Source organism: Pyrus communis, chromosome 2 (assembly GCF_963583255.1).
Source record: "Pyrus communis chromosome 2, drPyrComm1.1, whole genome shotgun sequence".
Taxonomy (NCBI): Eukaryota; Viridiplantae; Streptophyta; class Magnoliopsida; order Rosales; family Rosaceae; genus Pyrus; species Pyrus communis.
The window spans coordinates 9,058,571-9,080,092 of NC_084804.1; the positions used below are offsets into that span (position 1 = coordinate 9,058,571).

General features: G+C 35.4%; 2 protein-coding genes across 3 annotated transcripts; both read left to right on the forward strand.

Annotated features, from left to right (window-relative positions):
* The first annotated feature begins 5,126 nt into the window (after positions 1 to 5,126).
* LOC137725597 (nucleolar complex-associated protein 3) lies at positions 5,127 to 13,478 on the forward strand. Of its 2 annotated transcripts, none has more exons than XM_068464337.1 (13): positions 5,127 to 5,368; positions 5,829 to 6,001; positions 6,114 to 6,304; positions 6,894 to 7,102; positions 8,629 to 8,731; positions 9,019 to 9,182; positions 9,856 to 9,994; positions 10,391 to 10,564; positions 10,658 to 10,791; positions 11,482 to 11,799; positions 12,197 to 12,336; positions 12,417 to 12,514; positions 12,824 to 13,478. In XM_068464337.1, the coding sequence occupies exons 1-13, from the start codon at positions 5,202 to 5,204 to the stop codon at positions 13,331 to 13,333; spliced, it is 2,520 nt and encodes an 839-aa protein (XP_068320438.1). In that variant the 5' UTR covers positions 5,127 to 5,201; the 3' UTR covers positions 13,334 to 13,478. The 2 variants fall into 2 exon arrangements, with proteins under 2 accessions (XP_068320438.1, XP_068320439.1); XM_068464338.1 differs by having other exon boundaries at positions 6,117 to 6,304.
* Positions 13,479 to 14,022: 544 nt separating this feature from the next.
* On the forward strand, positions 14,023 to 16,887 carry LOC137725418 (sedoheptulose-1,7-bisphosphatase, chloroplastic-like). The gene is made up of 8 exons (XM_068464087.1): positions 14,023 to 14,239; positions 14,514 to 14,633; positions 14,824 to 15,009; positions 15,261 to 15,342; positions 15,469 to 15,690; positions 15,902 to 16,002; positions 16,101 to 16,172; positions 16,403 to 16,887. Exons 1-8 carry the CDS (start codon positions 14,120 to 14,122, stop codon positions 16,682 to 16,684), a joined length of 1,185 nt encoding a protein of 394 aa, XP_068320188.1. The 5' UTR covers positions 14,023 to 14,119; the 3' UTR covers positions 16,685 to 16,887.
* Positions 16,888 to 21,522: the final 4,635 nt, after the last annotated feature.

Below are 21,522 nucleotides of genomic sequence, written 5' to 3' on the forward strand. Positions count from 1 at the left end.
GGCAATTTATATTTATTTATTAATTTTATTGTTTTGAAAGCAAAGTAGCATTAGTTTCTCACCTACTATGGCGCCCCTTCTTAATTTGATACTACTGATTTTAATCCAGAAAGGAAATAATGGCAGAGAAAACTACTGCCAAAATAAATTAAGGGGAAAGAGACTCAAGATGTACAAATTCAGGTTAGACCTATACTTGCTCATGCTAGCATTCATGCCCTATTAAATACACACCCTCCTCTTCCTGACTGTGTCCTCTCTAGCTTCTTATATTTATCCAAATAATCCTCATCTACATGTATGTATATGTGTATGTATATCATATATGTTTCAGAGCACTTTCAGTGTAGTAAGGTCTCTATGGGCAATAAGCAACTCAATCCCTTTAAATGAACAGTAATTGTTTTCAGTGAACAATAACTGCCTAAGTGCATCTCTACTCCTAAACTGAATAACCCAGACAATTCGTACTAAAATATTAGTATTTTCTATTTTAAAATAATAAAAGATGACTTTATTTTTAATTTTGGATAATAATAAAAGATTGATTAAAAGTATTTGAAAATATTGGAATGTAGTGTAAAGTGGAAGAACACGGTTAGGTATTTATAGAAAAAAATTATGATTTTTTATATTTTTAATTAGTTTTTTATAATTTTTATAATTATTTAAATTGTAGCTGATGTCAACTTTGCATCACATAGGCATGGCACTGGGCTGGGCGACTATTGCCTGACTTCTCGATCGAGCTTGCCTTGAGCCCATTTTCTTGAGTGGGCTGGAGTGTTCTAAGAGGAGGGAGTGTATTAGGTTGCCCATCCTCAAGGTAATAAGCAACGGTGAAGTTGCTCTCATGACGTACCATAATTGGGTTAGTCATGTACCTTACGAGAGACTAACGATTCGTTTTTGTATACAAGAGTCAAGCAGTCGACCATCAACATGAGAAATTTTTCATTGTAACCAAGACATGAGTGGTACACCACGTATTTTTATACAAGTGGTGAGAAATTTTATTTTTTAAGTTATTAACTTTTTAACACACATATCCCATAATTTGTATAATGACACATGATGTACCATTACGTGTACCGATCACGTTGAAAAATCTCTCCATCAACACACCCCGTGGCGGTTGGCAACATGTCCGGTCAATTGGTTGCCTACATGCGTATGTGTATATCATGTATGTATTCGTGAATTCCTCAAGATACAAGAGCACACATAAAGTATAGGCTACATAAAATGTAATTTCTGTATATCACCTACGAAAATGTAGTGAGGACCTGCTTAATTAAGGAAACTCATTAATCTCAGATTGCGACTAAAAGTGTTTCAATACGTTGGTCATCCTCTGCATTAAATCACATGAATAGGGCATATACTAGCTTCTTTTTTTTCTTTTCTACGTCATCATATTTAGAGAACGAGAAAATTTTCAATGTGATAGAAATACGGCTTGATACATCAAGTATCATACTACAAATGGTTGGAAAATTGAAAAAAAAATAATTTCTAAACACTTATATTATGACACTTGGTGCACCAGACACTATCTTGTACTATCGATACAAGACACTACCGTAACGGTCATGTGTTAACTTATCTTGTACTTCGTGTCAATGTTACACGGGCATGTGTTAACTTATCTTGTACTATCGATACAAGACACTACCGTAACGGTCATGATAATATATCCGTCCCACGCAAATTACTCTCCATAGAGAGAGTAGGGAGATATTTAATGGTGGTGCGTATGTAATTAAAATAAGGGATAGTGATGTCAAAAATTATGGTTGTATCCTATAAATGTTTGAAAACATCATTCAACTACAAATTGTCAAAAGTGATACCGTTTTAATGGCTTCCTGCGTGGAGCTAATTATGGGCATTTAGTAGACCAATTCATTAATATACCTAACGAACATTCAATGAGAATTTATTTTCATCATACTCCTTCAAGTTTTGCCTACCTACCTTCTTAATTATCACAATTTATTTATTTTATTTATTGATTTTTCTCCTGCTACATATTATTTTTCATGATAATTCCAAAAATGATATCACCCTTATTGGCATTATACATAGTATATATACACACACGAATCTATACCACCATTTGAGATGGGTAGTGCTATTTACAACCCCCATTTTACTTCTCGCACATCTTTCTAATTTTCAGTTGTCAGCTCGAATGAATTGAAAATTATCAAAGGATAAAAGTTAACAAGCGATGTGTGGGATAAAAATGGGTGTGCAAATAACACTACCATTTGAGATTTGTACTTCAAACTGAGATAATTGTTCTTTTTGTGGGGTGGAACACTAGCCCATCTTTCTTAGGGGAAGAAGCTAAACTGTGGCCAACAAGACATAAAAGGCGATTCAAATTTAGGTGCAAAAATTCAGATTTGGTCGGGCTAGGTTAAAATTGAAACATCTTCCCATACAATACGTTTTGTTGGTTGGATTACATAAATTGACAATTTCTTTATAATAAGTGGGACTCATTTGGGGTTCATGTGAGTCCTTATACTATTGAAGTGGGCTCTGTGCATTCCAATTTTGAGTGACATATATATATATATATATATATTTAGAGCCCTCTCCCTGTACCTAAACCCAACCAACTAATCCTAGTTCTCGTTCTTTTTCAAAGGTAATAAAGGATTTCATTCATAACATACCAAAGAAACCAATACATAGAGAGCCTGAAAAAAAACGTGGCTTTGAAAAAACCTCACCCCAGGCAAACCATCTGGGAAAATCCCCGAAGGAAGAAAAAGAGCGACCAATGCTAGAAACAAAACAAATCACGTTCTGATATAATCATCAAATAAACAACTCAATAATCATGGGAGACCGACATTATTCCAAAAAGATACAGCTCAATGATTAAGACTATAGCGAGCCACACAATGCGCCACCGCATTTGCATGCATGACGAGGAATAGAGTTAGGCCAACTATGGACCTATAAACTGACTTTAGCTAAATTATTATGAAATTACGAACATCTTTTAGGTACATTATTTGTAGCTATACTAGTTTACATCTGACGCAGTATATACATACGAAAATGCAGCATCAAAGGAAAAATCAAATCAATCTATATCATTCGTGTTATGCCAATTTTTGTTTGATATGGATTCGTGGTTATATATTTCAGAAAGGGATCCTCTTCGGATCTCGTTTCACCTAATCCATTAAGTTTGTGATCCTGTCCTTTAGAATTTGATTCAATGGTTACAAACAAGTGGCATTCTTAAAAGTAGTCATTTGAGCATATGTCGATATTGTAGTCATTTGATCAAATTTTAATGGCCTAAATCCTGAACTTTATGGATTAGGTGAAAAGGGATCCGAAAAGGATCCCTGTCCATATATTGCTGGTTGTGATTTATGAGTATTCTCTCAAAATCATGTAAGCATATGTTGATATTTGTCAGTTAGAATGTTTATCCATATTCAACTTCATGTTTGAGTCTTGTAATTTTTTTATTCAGAATCTAACTTAAAAAATTTTACTTACAAGTGAAAAATAATATAACTAAAAGTGGTCCAGAGATATTTCATTGTGTCTGAAACACGGGTGGCATGCCATATGCTATTGTACAAGTGGAGGAAAGTTTTTTTTTTTTTTTTAAGTGTCCCTCCACTTATATAACGACATATGTCATATGTGCTCATGTTCAGGGCACACTGAAAAATCTTTCCAAATGGTGGTATTGATCACCCTACTTATTAACATTGATTGAATTTGAACTTTGAAATTTGTGTTCATCACGGTGATGGACAAAAATATTCTCTTTAAAATTTGGTTAGTGAACATTACAAAAAATATTAAATTAAAAGAAGGCTCACGTGTGCATAAAAAGTAAAAAATTATTAATATAAAACCGCCAAAACCGTTACATACTTTTTATTTCTTTATTTCTTTTTCTTTCTAGTAATTTAGAAGCGACGTATGAGTTTTATGTTCATATATAGGCAAGTTCTGTAATCTTGTTATAAACGAATTATGTGTCTTAAAAGAATTTCCGGTATAAATTTGTCGTGTTTTATCGATTTGAGATCAACATGTGTTGGTAACCATGACAAGTGTTTAATTTAATGGTTGAATTTTTCCTAGTTCGCTATCTTTTGCTTGAAGTAGGTTACAATCCGAATCAACAACGAACTAGAAAACTAGTGAATTGGTGGTGACTTGGGCGCTAGGGGTTAGGGGTTAGAGGATTAGGAGAGTGAGGCTACACATCAGACTCCATCACCAACTTTTATAGCACCATTGATGTATCAGGTTCACTTTTTTTTTTTTTGTTGAATTGAAAAAAGGTAAGAAAGACTATTTTAAAGTGAGATTTTTATTGGACTCTCTGACTTTTCACAGTTTCACGTTAATTTTTATTTTAACATTATAAAATATTTTGCTAAAACCATAAAGTGACAGATAATTCATACAGAGTCCCGTTTTGAGGCATTTATCGGATTGAATAATACGCTTTTGTTGTGTCACCATCATAATTATTGGATTATTTCGACTAAATAAATCTTCCACATTAATGAAACTTTGGAATTTATGGTTATAACCTATAAAAAAGGGGGAGTAGTGGGGAAGGGGTTGAAAGGTCAAAACACAACATTAAATAAAAATGAATGAGGAAATGGACCACAGCACAAACCTTCTTGTGTGCGCGCCCACAAGAAATGGGCAAGTCAAAGGTTCAGTACTAAGTTGCAGAGACGAACAACATGTCTTACTTACATACAAATTGCAAACAACTTTGGAGCCAATGTGCAATTTATAAATTAATTAGTATCAAAATATCTTGTTGTATATACCGACAATATGGTATATGCCGTTAAAGGTTGTACATCGTCTTTACTTTATCAGATTAGGTTTTAAATTCGAATCTCATGAACGATGTCTGTTAAACAAACTAAGATTTTGCTGTTTGTCACTTGCACTGCAACCTAAAAGCCCATCTCTTCAAATGGACTAAAATTGGTACGGACCATTTTTAGTGGGCTCAAGCTATGACTCGTGGGCCAAGAAGTACTAAATTGGGCCCATTAAAAAGTTGAGATTTCATCTTCAACCTTCACCATCTCTGAGACTGTCTAAAACCCTACTAACAAACACAAAACCCTAATCCCCGAAATCATTGACCGGAAGCAGGCAGCTAGGGTTTAACGTACAGAATGGGGGCGAAGAGGAAGCAAAAGCAGAAAATCATTCTACCTCCTGACCTCCCACCGGAGGTCTCAGAGGACGAAATTGAAATCTCCGACGAGGACAAGGACTTCGTCGATAAGAACAAAGAATACGCTGGCTTCCTCTCCACCTTGGACACCCAATCCATTACCAAGTTCGTTCCTTTCATCTTATTTAATGGGTTTATATCTTAATTTTCTTACGATGATGAATTATTTTGTTAAATTTAGGGTGTTATATCATATAAAATTTCATTGACTGGGTGTATATTTTTCAAAATTTAAATCCATTTTTGTTCGTAGCGAAAAAATGTCTTCTTTTCGTTGTTAATTTGGTCATTTGAATTAGGAAATAACCAGGTGAATTCGTTTTCTTCTGTTGGTTTTCTGAAGTGGAGCTTTACAATTGTAGCATATTTCAATTCCAAAATGAGTTTTCACTTCAACGTGAATGATTGAAAAAATGGACTTCGTTTTTTTTAGTTGGAGATATGTCAATCTTTTCGTATTTGCAAGTGAAGGCGTTTTGTGGTTTACATTCTGTTGATTCTTTGGTCTTGATTTCAAATTTTGCTTTTGTTTTAATATCTAATCAACATTGGTGTTTATACAAAGGCATGTTACCCGGGTTGCCGATGTGAAGGAGGATGCTTTGGAAGCTTTTTATGAAAAGCGCTTAAAAAGGAAATCCTTGCAGAAAGAAAAAGAGGAGGATACTGAGCTTCAAGTTGATCGTGTAGATGCTCTTCCTGTTAAAACCTTAGATGGACAACTCTACTATCGAACAGGTTTGTTATTGTTATTTTCTTTTTCTAGTTTGGGAAATGGGAAGTGGGGGAGTTGTCTTTGGACGGTGTTTGGATGTACACTGAGTGTGAATTGTTTAAATTCATGGTGCAGCAGCAAAGACAACAAAAGCATCCGAGAATGATCCCACTGAAGAGGAAACCAGTGGCGCTGCAGATAAAGGGATAGTTAAGCTGACAAAGGCTGAAAGGAGGGCAAAGCTCAAGAAAAGTAAGAAAGAGGCAAAAAAACAAGGAAAGGATGCTGAACCTGAAGTCGAACAAACTCCTCAAGAAGCAGTGCTGGTATCATCTGATTGGACTAGCAATTCTTCTATTATGTTCCTGATGTTTTTTTAAGGATTTACATATGTCATCTACTGTCTCGATAATCTATTGTTAAATGAATAATCTGAAAGAGTAGAACTTATATTTTAAAAGAAAAGGGGAATTTACATCCCAACTCCCAAGAAATGGTGATGCTCTGCAAGTTTATGTAACAATCTGTGACATTAATCCAGATAACCACGTGTGTGACAACGTAATGACGTACATCTACCGGGATTGTCCATTTACCGATTTCTATATGGTTTCTACATGATCATCTAATATGTACTCAAATTTCAAGTTCCATTCAATGAATAAATAATAAGGCATGAAAGAAAGAAGTTACAAGCTGTTTATATAACATGCGCAATCCTGCAATTTCTAAATTGTCAGCCTTGAAGGACTAGAGTTGGTAATAGTGAGTGAAGTTATTTGTTTATTACTCATATCTGATTATTTTGAATATAAGGTCCAGACTCTATCTGATAACGTGTTATGGAGGACATAATTTATTCTCTTCAGCTTCTTTTATGTGTTCCATGCAAAGTAACCTTATTTCTTCGTTCAGGCTGAGGTTAAACAAGATCTTACAGCTGAAGAAGCATTTGAAAGTAAGAAGAATAAACTTGCAGAGCTGGGAATGGCGCTGCTTTCTGATCCAGAGTCCAATATAAAATCTTTGAAGGAGATTTTACAAATATGTAAAGATAATAATCATGCAATATTCAAACTTGGACTCCTATCTTTGTTGGCTGTGTTTAAAGACATTATTCCTGGGTAAGACCACTGTTCTGTTTTGTACATTTGATCTTATATGATATGAGTTGTTGAAATGTTCTTTTGCATAAAATTTGGTGCCTATCAATTTCTAACACTCCCTTGTCCTTGGGGGAAAAATGCCTCTCAAAGGAAAGCAACTGTTGAAGAGTGCATCCGGCGTGTTGTGTGACCGTCGTATGCCATTGAAGCTCAAGGGAAAATTTTATAGGATGGCAATAAGGCCAGCAATGCTGTATGGCACGGAATGTTGGGCGGTGAAGCATCAACACGTACATAAAATGGGTGTAGCGGAGGTGAGAATGCTTCGTTGGATGTGTGGGCACACGAGAAAGGATAAGATTAGGAATGACGATATCCGAGGTAAAGTAGGAGTAGTCGAAATTGAAGGAAAGATGAGAGCAAATCGGTTACGGTGGTTTGGACATGTGCAACGAAGGCCTACTGACACACCGGTTAGAAGATGGGACTACGAGATAGGGTAGAGGAAGACCTAGGAAGAGATTCTAAGAAAAGACTTAGAGTACTTGGATCTAACGGAAGACATGACACAAAACCAAGCGCAATGGTGTTCTAGGATTCATTTAGCCGACCCCACTTAGTGGGAAAAGGCTTTGTTGTTGTTGTTCTTGAGAAACTTATAGAGGGTTTATATTTTTGTTTACTATGTTGATTTTTATTGTTTTCTTTCCTTTTCATATTTTTCTTCACTGGAAGAATATTGTTTTATTGAATATACATAAATATCAATGTTTTAAAAGGCTCGCCTTAGGGCGTGCCTAGGCACCCTGTGAGGCTGGGTTTGAGGGTTGCTGCCTCTATTTTGAGGGAGTGGGCTGAAGGCGTCGCTGGAGCCGCCTAGGTGTGCCTCAGGGGATTTTTTTTGTTTTTTTTTGTTTTTTTACTCCCAAACCGAAATTTTGGGTAGTGTTTTAATTCCCTCATACCTCTTCATTGCACTATCTTCTCTCTGCTTTTTTTTTTTCTTTTTTTTCTGATTTTTTTTTTTTTTTATATAATGGATGTGTGTGCTGTCTACGTGCATTGTTATATGTGTGCTCATTGTGCTTTTCATCCTCTATTTTATATATATATATATATATATATAATATAATATATGTATATATATGTGTGTGTGTATTTATAATATATGTGTGTGCTCAGGGTGATTATTGATTAATAATCTTTTTTTTTTTAATGTAATATATGTGTACACTCAGTGTATATATTAAAAATTTAGGTCCCTTGAGGCTTCACCTCATGCCTAGGCTGGGCTATCCCTCGGACGCCTTGCCCACGCCTCACACTTTTAATACATTGATAAATATATACTAATATTTGAAATTAAACATCCATATTTGTACTATATGTCTGGTTGTTGATGTTTTGGACACTCTGTGTCTGTGTTGAAGCATGAAACTCGAGTTGTTACCCACAAACGATTGTGCTTGTCTTACTCATGATCAATATCTTTTCTATCTGCATTCCCATTTTGGATTGGAATTTAATTTTTTAGTGTATTGCAGATACCGGATTAGGCTTCCGACTGAGAAGGAGCTGGAAATGAAGGTTTCAAAGGATGTTAAGAAAATGCGGCTTTATGAATCAACACTGCTATCTGTGTACAAGGTTGGCAATATTTTCTATGAAGTCTTAATGGCAAATTAGCATTTGATTGTTATGGTTTCCATTTCTTAGTTCTGATTTTCTAGTGGATATGCTACACCTTGATCAAAATACAATATTGATTAGTTTAAGCTAGTGAAACTTGATTGCATGCTTGGTGTACTGGTTTATTATTCTGTGATGTTAGTATATGGTAGCAACTATTACTTGTTTGATTATCCTTATGAATAACTTGTTTGGTTATACTTATGAATAATGTTAATTTTTTCTCCTTTAATGCACTTTCTCAGGCATACCTGCAGAAGTTGGCAGCATTAGAAAAACAGCCCTCTTTCCAACATGTAGCATTTCGCTGTATCTGTACATTGCTTGAGGCAGCACCTCACTTCAACTTCCGGGAGAGCTTGTTAGGTGTTGTTATCAGAAACATAGGCTCCCCAGATGACGTTGTAAGGTTATGCTCTATCTTTACTTTGGACTTTTGGGTAATTAAACTTACAAGGTGCCCTTGATGGTTGACACAAGAATTTAGAAAAAGAGTGTCGTAAAGTTGGAATCCGCAAATGAGCTCTAAAATTGAGCATCAGAAGCTTTTATTATACTTTAGGATTAAGAAAAGGATTTGAGTGGAAACGAGTTCTTTGTTTAGATTTTCATTTTTACTTTTATCTGAAAAATCATAAGGGTTTGTAGACTTGGTTAAGGACTTCTGATATTTCTGGCTGTAGAGTGCGTGGGTGCTGAAACACCTTCATTCACTTAATAAGAGTTCATTGTAAAGGTATTAATCATTTTTGTCAATATATATATATATATATATATATAAATTATAAAGATATAATTCTTATTTCATAATTATAATGACTATGGTATGGTTCTCTGTAAAGATACATTTGAATGCAAAAATATACATATGTACATATAAATAAGATTCAGATATATGGATGTGTTGTAGTTTTCATAATGAAGTTGAGATACCTCGTCGCTGATTCCAGTCTACACATGTTGTGCTCATGTATGGGTCGATGCTTGTCTCTTATTTACTCACATGCTAAGTATGTCAACAATCATACCCAAATTTCTTTTTCACTCTTTCATCTGTCTAATCGTGAACTACTTGTTAACAGGAAACTATGTTGTTCAACTGTAAAGTCACTTTTTACAAACGAGGGAAAACATAATGGCGAAGCTACTGTGGAGGCTGTTCGTTTAATTGCAAATCATGTGAAAGCTCAGAATTGCCAACTGCACCCTGATTCATTGGAGGCATGCGATTACTTTTCTACTTGTTATTTATGTTTATATTTTAGACAAATTTTTTGGCTGATTGACTCAATTCTGGATTGTTTTGCCTTACCTAAACAGAAATATGATCAATGCTGTTGTTTCATAACAATAAGCGTTGAACTTAGTCCTAAAGATGTTAAAAAAATTGGCGATTATATGGATTCAAGATATGGGTCTAAGTTCCATAGTTATGGCTGTCACCTACTCTTGGACTCCATGTTCAGACAGCTAGATGACAGATTTATTGAGTTTTGTTTAATAAGCGCTTTACTTTTTTACGTTTGCAACTGTAGATAGCCTTTCCCAGGTTATTTTTCTCCTGTACATCATGCATATTGTCAATCTCCATGCTTATTGTTTTGAATACCTGTGCAGGTTTTCTTGTCTTTGTCATTTGATGAAGATCTTGGGAGGGCTGCAAGAGATGAGAAATTTAAACCCCAAAGCAAGAAAAGTAAGAAAAAGAAGCATTATGAGGAGGCTCGTCAACAGAAGGAAAATGAAAAGAAACGGAGCAGGCAAGAATTATTGGCGAAGACTAGAGAGGAGGTGTTTTATTTGTTCAAAAAATCCATTGACTTCTTGATTGTGCTTGTTTTTTTTTGCTCCTCAACATGTTGACGTTTCTAATGTTGTACATAGGTTGTTGCTGATTACAAGGCTGTTGCTTTTGCCCCAGATGTTATGGAGCGGAGAGGAATGCAGACAGAGACACTTTCTGCTGTATTTGAAATATATTTTCGTATATTGAAACATACAATGCAATCAGCTGCCAGGTTGGTTAGCACATTGTGATTGTAATAACGTTCATTATGAATATCCCGAGTTTAATTTAGCTTAAAAGACAAACTAGAGCAAGAAATAGCAGATTGCTCATACAGTATGAAGGTGATTTTGAAATGTATCTTAGCATAACCGACAGCATTTCCTTGACAAGAAATAAGTTGCATTTAACATAAAAATCCCAGCCAATGAAGGTGATTTTGAAATGTATATGCCTTAAGTGCTTATCCGCCCATTAAGGAGCTGGGTATCCGATTCTGTCCTTCATAAGATCCATCTCCTCTACCTTGTCATTCAAAATGCTGTTATTTTGAATCTATTTATTGTTAAAAGTAATTTAGTTATTGTTGATCCGTATATTTTTTTTACCTTTTGGTAAACATGAATGTTCTTCCATGTTAATTTGTAGATGGCATAATCTCGAATGAGCTTCTTTATGAATACTCTGAAATCTGAATGCATGTGCTTTATTTTGACGAACTAGATATTCACAAGCAGTAATGGTTGCTTTGAGAGTGATGTTTGAAATTGGAGGTATATTCAGTTTTTGAGTCTGTTATAGATATGCTTGATTGAATGTGGCAAGCATTTATAATTTGCTTTTGGGTAGTTGATGAATTTTTTCTTCCTCTATATTTTGAATTTCAAATGAATTGATCAATTTCCCTTTCTTATCCACTCAGATCTGAAGCAAATGCTGGTTCATCAACTGGTGCAGCTGAGCCCCACCCTTTACTTGCTCCATGTCTGAAAGGACTAGGAAAGTTCTCGCACCTAATTGACTTGGATTTCATGGGGGATCTTATAAACTATCTGAAAAAGCTAGCTTCTGCTGGTAGTGATTCTGAGAATACTTCAAAATGTTTGACTGTGTCTGAACGCCTCCATTGCTGCATTGTTGCATTTAAAGTGATGAGGAGCAATCTCGATGCCTTAAATGTTGATCTTCAAGACTTCTTTGTCCAGCTTTACAATATTATACTTGAATATAGGCCTGGAAGGTACGTACCAAATTAAAATCCCAGAATTTGCTATGGTAAAACATTTCTCTACCTGCTGTGGCATCTATTTGGTATCTTTGTTCATTTTAGATGAAGTAGATAAACATCCCCAGATTCCTACACCCATATATGCTGGAGTTCTGGAACTTAATTTGCATCTTTATACTGAAAATATGTGTTGTGATAAGCTTGTTTCCCGTGATAGTTTATTGATTTTCATCTTAGACACTAGTATAAGTGCATGCTTTTTAGGTCAAATTTACACACACTCTCTCTCTCTCTCTCTCTCTCTCTCTCTCTCTCTCTCTCTCCCCCCTTTTCTGGGTTTCTGTGTGGTTTATGTTTTATCGTTGTAATGACTAAACATCTTATCTACTGTTTGTATTTATGGAAACAGAGATCTGGGCGAAGTATTAGCTGAAGCTCTGAAGATGATGCTGTGTGATGATAGACAACATGACATGCAGAAGGCTGCTGCATTTGTAAAGCGTTTGGCTACATTCTCATTATGTTCGGGATCTGCAGAGTCCATGGCTGGTATGTTATTGTTAAGCAACGAAGCTATCAATGCCTTGTTATGGATTGCTTATCCATGTTGCCATCTGAATCTTTTGCAGCTTTGGTTACTTTAAAACATCTTCTTCTGAAGAATGTCAAGTGCCGGAATCTGTTAGAAAATGATGCTGGAGGTGGCTCAGTGTCCGGTTCCATCGCAGTAAGCAATCATGCTACTCTTGTTTGTCTGTTAAGCATGTTTCATGCTATTTAATAAATTGGAGCCACGATTTGTCTGTTATTCAACATAGCTTTTATCTAAATTCTAATCCACGGTATAGAGGCCAAAACTATCATTAAAATGATTAATTTGAAAAGCAATCTTCATTAAAGTGATTCTTATCATGATTTCTTTTTATTTATAAATGATTTTTTTATTATATGTGCTTTTGGTTTGGTACATTTAGAATTATTACGGTAACAATCTCGTTATGTTGATTGATCTAACACTCTCCCTCCCGATGCACAGAAATATCACCCAGATGTTTCAGACCCCAACTTAAGTGGCGCTCTTGCTTCAGTTCTTTGGGAACTCAATCTTCTCTCCCAGCATTATCATCCAGCAATCTCAAATATGGCTTCAAGTATATCAACCATGAACACTGCTCATAACCAGGTTTATCTCTCGACCATCTCTCCTCAACAAGCTTTCATGGACTATTCCTTGGAGAGGCCGGAGTCTTTCAACCCACCGAACGACATAAAAAAATCAACTAACAAGAGAAAAAGAGGAAGTGGGTCTTCTTTATTAGCTGGGATAGAACCGTCTGCAGATACGAGTCCAATTGATGAAGATGATGTGAGAAAGAAACTGTCTGCTCATTTTGCGCTTCTTCGTGACATTAAGGAGAATCAGAGTTTGAGGGCTAAGCTAGATAGTACTACTACGTCTATACAGCTATATGAAGAGTATAAGCAGCATAAGAAGGCTAAAAAGCCGAAAACCAAGAAAAGTAAAACTTCGTTAACTGTCAAGTGACATTGTCAGTCTTGAAAATTTTGTATTCGGGCAAATGTATGAGCTTATTATTCACAATATACTCTTTCCATTTAGGATTCATGTGTAATATTCTTCTGTTTCTAATTAACAAAGTTGGTGTGAAAGCTCCTAAAATTTTGAAGTTCTATAATTTATCCGTCTCACTATTTTTCATTAACTCTTGCTGAAAAATGATATAGAAGGTTGAAATGTTATTGGAATATCATATCTAATGTGAATTTAGACTAACTTATTATCCTAGCTTTTAGATCTTAATTAATGTTCCAATCATTCACTATCTAGAGCCAATGATGCAATGAGGATACGTCTAAACTATCTTTTTTCCCTTTGATTTAAGCGATAGTAGAGAAGTGAAAATTAAACTCGAGATTTCAAGTACAAAAGCAAATACTCTTAAGCGACTCAGTCGTTGAACTCCTATATACTTATACCATCAACTAGGAAGCACACAAACAAAATGAATAGCGGAGCTTCCATGCAGTTGTACGTTTCTTGTAAGTGGGATCTCATTTCTCAACCATATCCCTTCATGGGGACCATAGCATAGCCACAGATATTTGAGTGATGCTAATTAACTTCACCCCATGCCACTTTCTCAGCTTATAAAACTGAGCATGTGCCACGTGGCTAAACCTCATTAGCTGGTTGTATATCTACAACCCCAACTCATTCTTCCAAGTTTCCAATCCCAAAGGAAGAACCTTTGAACAAAGAACGCATACCGGTAGTGGTAGACTTGGTTGATTTGAAGCTCAATATTCAAATATGGAGACCAGTGTTGCATGCTATGCCAGGGGAGCCTTCCCAGTGCGGAATAATGTTTCATCTCAGCATTCAAGCTCTCTTTTCTCTCCTGCTTCCATCTCTCCATCCTTCAATTCCAAGGTATTAATAGTTTGAAGTTTTCATCCATTAATTAATTTAATAGACATACATAAATGCATGCACATATTTTGGCATGTTCATACAAGTAACTTCTATCATTTGGTCAGGATATTGTATCCGTCACTTTTCACTCAAGTTCGAATTTCTCATTAGAATACCGTCTCTTAAAAAAACAGATGCATACAACTTTATAATCGATATATTCTTTTGACGTGCCGCTCAAATGAAAATGGTAAGTGAAGTTAATTGAAGGGTTTGTGTGTATGCATGGCAGGTGTTGAGAACAAGCTCTCTATTTGGGGAATCATTGCGGTTGGTGCCAAAGTCATCCCTAAAAGTTTTGAATACAAAGAACAATTCAATTGTTCCCAAATGTGCAATTGGTGATAGCTTGGTAAGACAAAAAAAGCACTTTGTGATTTGTTGTTGTTATTTCCTAAAAGTTAAAAGCGGCTTTAGAGAGGAGAGCTTAAAAACCAGTTTAGGCAACAAGGTTTTCTTTCTTTTTTTAGCTTTAAGAGGAGTTATTTTTAATTGGAGCTTTAAGAGGAATTATTTTTTAATTTACTTATTTGTGATTGTAGGAAGAATTCTTAACAAAGGCAACCCCAGATAAGAAATTGATCACGTTGTTGATATCAATGGGGGAAGCATTGAGGACCATTGGATTTAAAGTGAGGACAGCATCTTGTGGAGGAACAGCATGTGTGAATTCTTTTGGAGATGAGCAGCTTGCTGTGGATATGCTTGCTGATAAGCTTCTTTTTGAGGTCACACTCGATCTATATGATTGATGCCTCAGTCAATTCACATGTTAAATATTGAAGAATGTAAACTTTGTAAAGCCCCGCGTCGAAAACCTAACAAAATTAAATAAAACTTAAATTGCAGGGCTCCTATACTAATTGCTTCGAGGCTTTTTGATAAAACCCCAACCCCTCTGAAATCTTGATGACATGATATCAGGGCAGCCGAACTTGAGAATATTGTGAAAATCAATTTTCGTGTTTCAACAATGTAGGCCTTAACTTACTCACATGTCTGCAAATATGCTTGTTCTGAAGAAGTTCCTGAGCTCCAAGACATGGGAGGCCCAGCTGAAGGTCTGCTATTCTTGTTTCGAGTTACATATTTTCATATTGAGCACACAATATTTGAACTTTGTAGACTTTAAAAGGGATGCTGAGAGTCTGAGAAGGTTGCTTACAAGTTAAACATAACGTAAACAGGTGGATTCAGTGTTGCTTTTGATCCATTGGATGGATCCAGCATCGTTGACACGAACTTCACAGTGGGGACAATTTTCGGGGTGTGGCCAGGAGATAAGTTAACTGGGATAACAGGAAGAGATCAAGTTGCTGCAGCCATGGGAATTTACGGGCCTCGAACGACATATGTTCTCGCTATTAAAGGCTTCCCCGGCACCCACGAGTTCCTTCTTCTCGACGAAGGTTAGTTTTCGGTCATAGAATTAAATTCCGAACAAAGTTGTTCTCAAACAGTAATTTGATCAGCTCACTTCTATTTTAAACTTTGAACTTACTGCATGGTTCTTCCCACAAACTTCTCCTCTACCTATTATACAAAAATGAAAATCTAATACGAAATAGTTATCAAACGGGCCTTAAATTTTTATCGGTTCTCTATAAATGCATTGGTCAGGAAAATGGCAACATGTGAAAGAGACCACAGAAATTGGTGAAGGAAAGCTCTTCTCTCCTGGAAACCTGAGAGCTACGTTTGACAACCCTGACTACAGCAAGGTCATTTCCTATTTCCTTAACTTTATTTTACTGATGTTTTAGAGGACTGTAAAAAATATTTTGCTGATGGGGATGTTTCTTGAATTTTCATCTACCAGTTGATTGACTACTATGTGAAAGAGAAGTACACATTGAGATATACTGGAGGAATGGTTCCGGATGTTAACCAGGTCTTCACTTATCTCGATTAACATCAGCTTCCATGTTTGAGTTTAGATTTTTTTTTCTTTTCCTACAATATGCGATATTCTATTTTACACTAATCTAGATTGTGGAGGAGGATTTGGACTCGGGTGCATAGACAGCACAATCACTCTAGCCAATGTGACACATCCACTATTAATTTGTAGTAATTAAGCAAATATTGCATCTAAAAAACTAACAAAATTTTGGTCTGCAGATTATTGTAAAGGAGAAGGGTATCTTCACTAATGTGATATCCCCAACCACCAAGGCTAAGCTAAGACTGTTGTTTGAGGTTGCTCCATTAGGGTTGTTGGTTGAGAATGCTGGAGGGTTCAGCAGTGACGGGCACCAGTCTGTGCTCGATAAGGTAATCGTTAACCTTGATGATCGGACTCAGGTTGCTTATGGATCGAAGAACGAGATTATCCGTTTCGAAGAAACTCTGTATGGATCCTCCAGGCTCAAGGGAGCAGTGCCTGTTGGAGCTGCTGCTTAGTGACAAACTTTCACATTGTTCATTATTTCAACTTTCATTTTTTGTTACGTTCTTTTTTGTTGGAAAAAAAGAAGCTATATATATCTCAACTAGTAATTGTAAAATTAGAGACACCAGGTTGAATTTGTATTGAGAAGATGATATATTTACCTTCACCCTTTGAGTGAATGGTAAAATAAATACAACTCTATAGAAAAACAAAACTGTCTGTACTGCATTCTACAGTCACAGAAAAACAGAAGCAGTGCACTTTCACTGCAAAATGACAGGATACCAAAAGAGGATTTGCTTGATGGAGAAAAACAGATATGTTGAACCAAATGTTGGGTTTTTCTAACTGGGCTTGGGCCAACTTTTAGGCCCAATGAGAATGTAATGCCCTAATCCATAATTTTGGTTTACCAACCATATATGTATCATGATTCATGACATCAAACTAACCGTGCTAACTACAAATTTGGAAATAGTGAAGAATAAAGAGAGAGACATGATGGTAGCTCATGTTGGAGGTTCAAGGTATTAAACTTCAGGAATATAGAAGTTTGTATATAAGTATAAGCATTAAGAGTTATTTGCAATATTTGTAGGGCTCTTCGCACAATTTGCAAAATTATTAGGATGAAATTGCAATATCAAAACTAGCAACTAAACACCATCTGCTTAAATTGAGCTTGGACCTGGTTAGAAGGAACCTTAAGCTGCAGTAAAGTGATACTTCATGTTTAGCAGTTCATTCTCGTCGTGTGCCACCTTCTACTTTAACATAAGCTGAGTCTTTTTATTTCCAACTCCTAACAAAACTTAGAGGTCAGTTTGTAAGAGAAGGATCTAAGAAGAGTAATTCAAGAGTTACCTTGAAAATTATAGTTGGAAATTCGTAGTTTTAGTCTTTTCATTCAAGTAAATGAGAGATATTTCAATATGGCCGGAACAAGGATACAAACGCCATATGTCTTTATACAAGTGGATGGACAGTTTTAAAAAAAAACTTTCCTCCACTTATATAATAACCACTGTCATAAAAAACTCTGCCTGGCGCCACCTAGGTGTTAGGCGACTAGTCACCGCTCCGATTAATGCCTAGGCGTTTAAAAATTAAGAAGGGGCGCCTAGACTTGCTGAGACACCCACCTAGACCATCTAGGCACCTGCCTAGCCCGCTCAGACTCGCATAAGCACCCGCCTAGGTTGCGACTCACTTAGACAGAAAATAGATAACTTTCATTTGCATTTTATTAATTTTTTCAATAAATTGTAAGAGAGTTGTTAAATACTTAAATGAACACACATTATATGCTTGTTCTCCATATTTTTATCATGTTCCAATACTTCATAATATATATGTCATTCTATTTGTAGGTTATGATGAAATTATATATATTTTAAGTATAAACAAGTACTTATTTACACAAAATAGATTTACTCAAATTCGTCTAATCTGCCTAGGCCCCGCCTAACAGCCTAGGTGCTAGGCCCCAGCCCATCGTCCGACTAGCGCCTAGCGTGTCTTTTAGAACCTTGAAATTAACATATGGCGTACCGCCCGTATTCCAGGCACACTGAAAATCTCTCCAAGTAAAGTTCGTACGATTATATTTGATTTGTTATACTTCAATCCTTCTAAACCTTCGAAATCTTTATTATATTAAGCTACTATACTCATGTGTTTATTGTTTGCTATTAGATATGTTTGCCTCCATATCATTGTTTAAATGAAACTCATAAGTGAATAGGAATTATAGTGTATGAATCTATAGTTGATTCGGTTAATATAACTGTGTGCGTTATCTTCAGTAACCTGAAAGCTAGCCATGTAATTTATTGAACTATTTTTGGTAACTCTTTCAATTTGAGCCGTAATAATGTACGTTATCTTTTTTTTATTCAAACGATGTTCAGGGAGAGAAAATCAAATACATGATATCAGATATATAAATAATACTCCTACTATTTAAGCCAAAAACCCTTAGCAGTCCTACATGTGATCATATATTCATTCCCCAAAAACCTGGATCCAATAGATTAATGGCGGCATAGTTAGTTAGGCTTTTCCAATCTATATATGGAAAACACACACCCTTAATTAGTACCATGTGCCAAAACCTCTTGTTATATAGCTAGACAAATTATCGACATAAATAGCAAATTCAAATGATTTTTTTTTTCTTCTGTTGAGATATTGAAAAGCGTAGTCTTTAAGGATTATAGAGATGCCATCTCTTAATTGATTAAACAAATGTGAGTAAAGTATACAAAAATTGTACTATATCTAAATCTCAGCTTGCATGTGATGGGCAAGTGATCGTTTCCAGAAAAAAATTGTTCACTCATGTTCCATTAATGGAGATTCTGAATTCCACAGCAGAAATACCTTGGCTTAACTCGTAAAATAATAACATTATTAACAATAATCATATACATTTACAAATAATTAGATTCACATTAAACATATGTGCTTCTTCTTCTCGAGCATTAGTATACGAACCACTTGACGGTGACTTATGATCTTGAACATGACTGCGGCTGCTACAATTCAAACCCTATATATTGTACTTAATTATAATTAATCGTCAAGGTTCCATGTGCAGCAACTTCCAAAACCAATCTTTATTATTAAGACGCCACGCAGTTCATGCGGTTTCCGAGTTTAATTAATTAAGTTTTGCAAGTATTATTTCTGTTATCATATATTTGATTAATATTGTATAAGGCCTGCAGGTGATGCAGCCTAATCAGAAGCTGCAAGGCCGGCATTTATTTACATATATATATATATATACATATATATATATATATATATGTATTACCTGCAGGCTCAGCAGCATTTTATATAACTCAAATAATACTATATATTTGTGATGAATGGCCAATTCAAGAACCGAACTCTTTGACTAAAAGCTTTTGTTAATTCTATATTTGGTGTGTGAATTAAACAAGGTATGAACGCATTGGACTGCGAATCAATGAATCAAATATTATCATAAACTCCAAGTCGATCGAATGGTGGGTTTTGCCAACTTTCTTGGAAGTTATAACTTATGATTATTCATAAAATTGAGGGTATGACTTCCATCTATAAAATCCTTTCATTTTAATTCATTTTTTCCTCTTGTTTTAACTTTTAAGATGTAATTACAATAGTTCATTACTTTAAATAGAACAACGTGTAAGTGTGTGTGTGTCTATATATATATATATGGCAAAGCCAGGATTTGCCGAGGCAAGGAGCGAAATTCAAAAGAGTGTAAGGGTCAATCGAAGCAGTTGCTTTCACATTGGAAAGTGCAAAGTTTTGAGTCAATATTCATAGCAGAAAATAGTCTCTCCACCAAAACGGTTGTAAGCAATAATATCAAAACCAATATAAGAAGCTTAAATTGGCTAGGATTAGATCCTAAAAAATGTTAAGCGCTAGTCAAGCAGCGAACTAGAACCTAGCAGCTAGGTGCCTAGGCGAGATCTAGGCAGGAGCCTAGATGGATTTAAATTAGGTAGTCTTAACGAAACACTCATGAAACTGTTCACTTTTAACATTAAGGACATTTTTACTGTAAAAAGTCACTCCTGATACTATTCACTTACAACACATTTTTGTCTTTTTTGTTAAAACTCAAAAATTTTCAAACTCTTTCCATTAGTTTTCATATTATTTGAAACATGAAACAAGTCCTCAAAGTCACATCGAAAATTCATTGAAAGTAGTGATGGTTATAGAAAAAAAAACATACAAATTTAAGTATGAAATAACCTCCTTCATATTGTATTAACAACATTAAGGTAATTTTAGTTTTGAAAGTCTTATTTTATGTGGTATTTTGTGGATATGGTTTATCTAAAATATTTCATTGAAGCACTTATGTCTGTAAAGTATAATTAGGGACCAATCAGAATATCAAACCAAAAGAAAGAGAGACCAAGCCAAACCATTTAACCAAAAACAAAGGAACCAAGTCAAATGGAAAAAAAAGATAGAAGGGAAAAAAAAGGAAAGAAAAAAACGGAGAAAAGCAACAAAGAAGGATAGAAGAAAAAGTAACAAAACACAACGTTTCATTTAAAAGGAATGTTGAGACAATGACGTCCGGTCCAAGATTTTTTTTAAAACAACTTTTCTTTTCTGTTCTTCTTCCTCGCATAGGAGTTGCCCTCCTCTGCAACAGGCAACCCACTAATACCATGGCTCTTTGTGTGGCTTTTCGACGACCGAAGGGGCGGATTCCTTGCTCTGCATGTGAATTTCCTACAACTGGAGGGGCGGCTGTCCCTCCTTGCCCTGCTCTGGAGTCGCCACTATATATATATTCGTATATATGATGGGATAGCGTATTATCCATTTGCTAATTATTGGCTTGGTGATCGGCTAATTGAGTTTTTCTTCTTCTAATTATTTAAAACATGTCTAAGGCCTAAGGAAAGGTGTAGGATTAGAGAATCAAACTCTTGTTTAACGTGTGGAGACTAATTTAGGTTAGTGACATACTACCAACTTTTCTAAGATTTGGAGAAAAAGACTTAATTAAGTACATGTAGAGGCAAACGCTCTCTACCAGAGCAACAATCTCCGCTATTGGCCAGTTGAGTTTATACTGTTAACTCAACATATGGTTCAACCAACAGAATTTGATATCATATTTTACATAGATAATCAAAGCACAAAACCATATTTTACAAAATCATATTCGTACTAATATGTAAGGCTCGTTTGTAATGATTCTAAAAAAGATAATTTGACATACCCCGATCCGGAATGTCCACTAGAACTTCGAATCGAGCTGTGCTAGCCGACATCTGGAATGTGACGAAGCCATAAAGTGTAGTCGTATCGAAAATGTGAATAA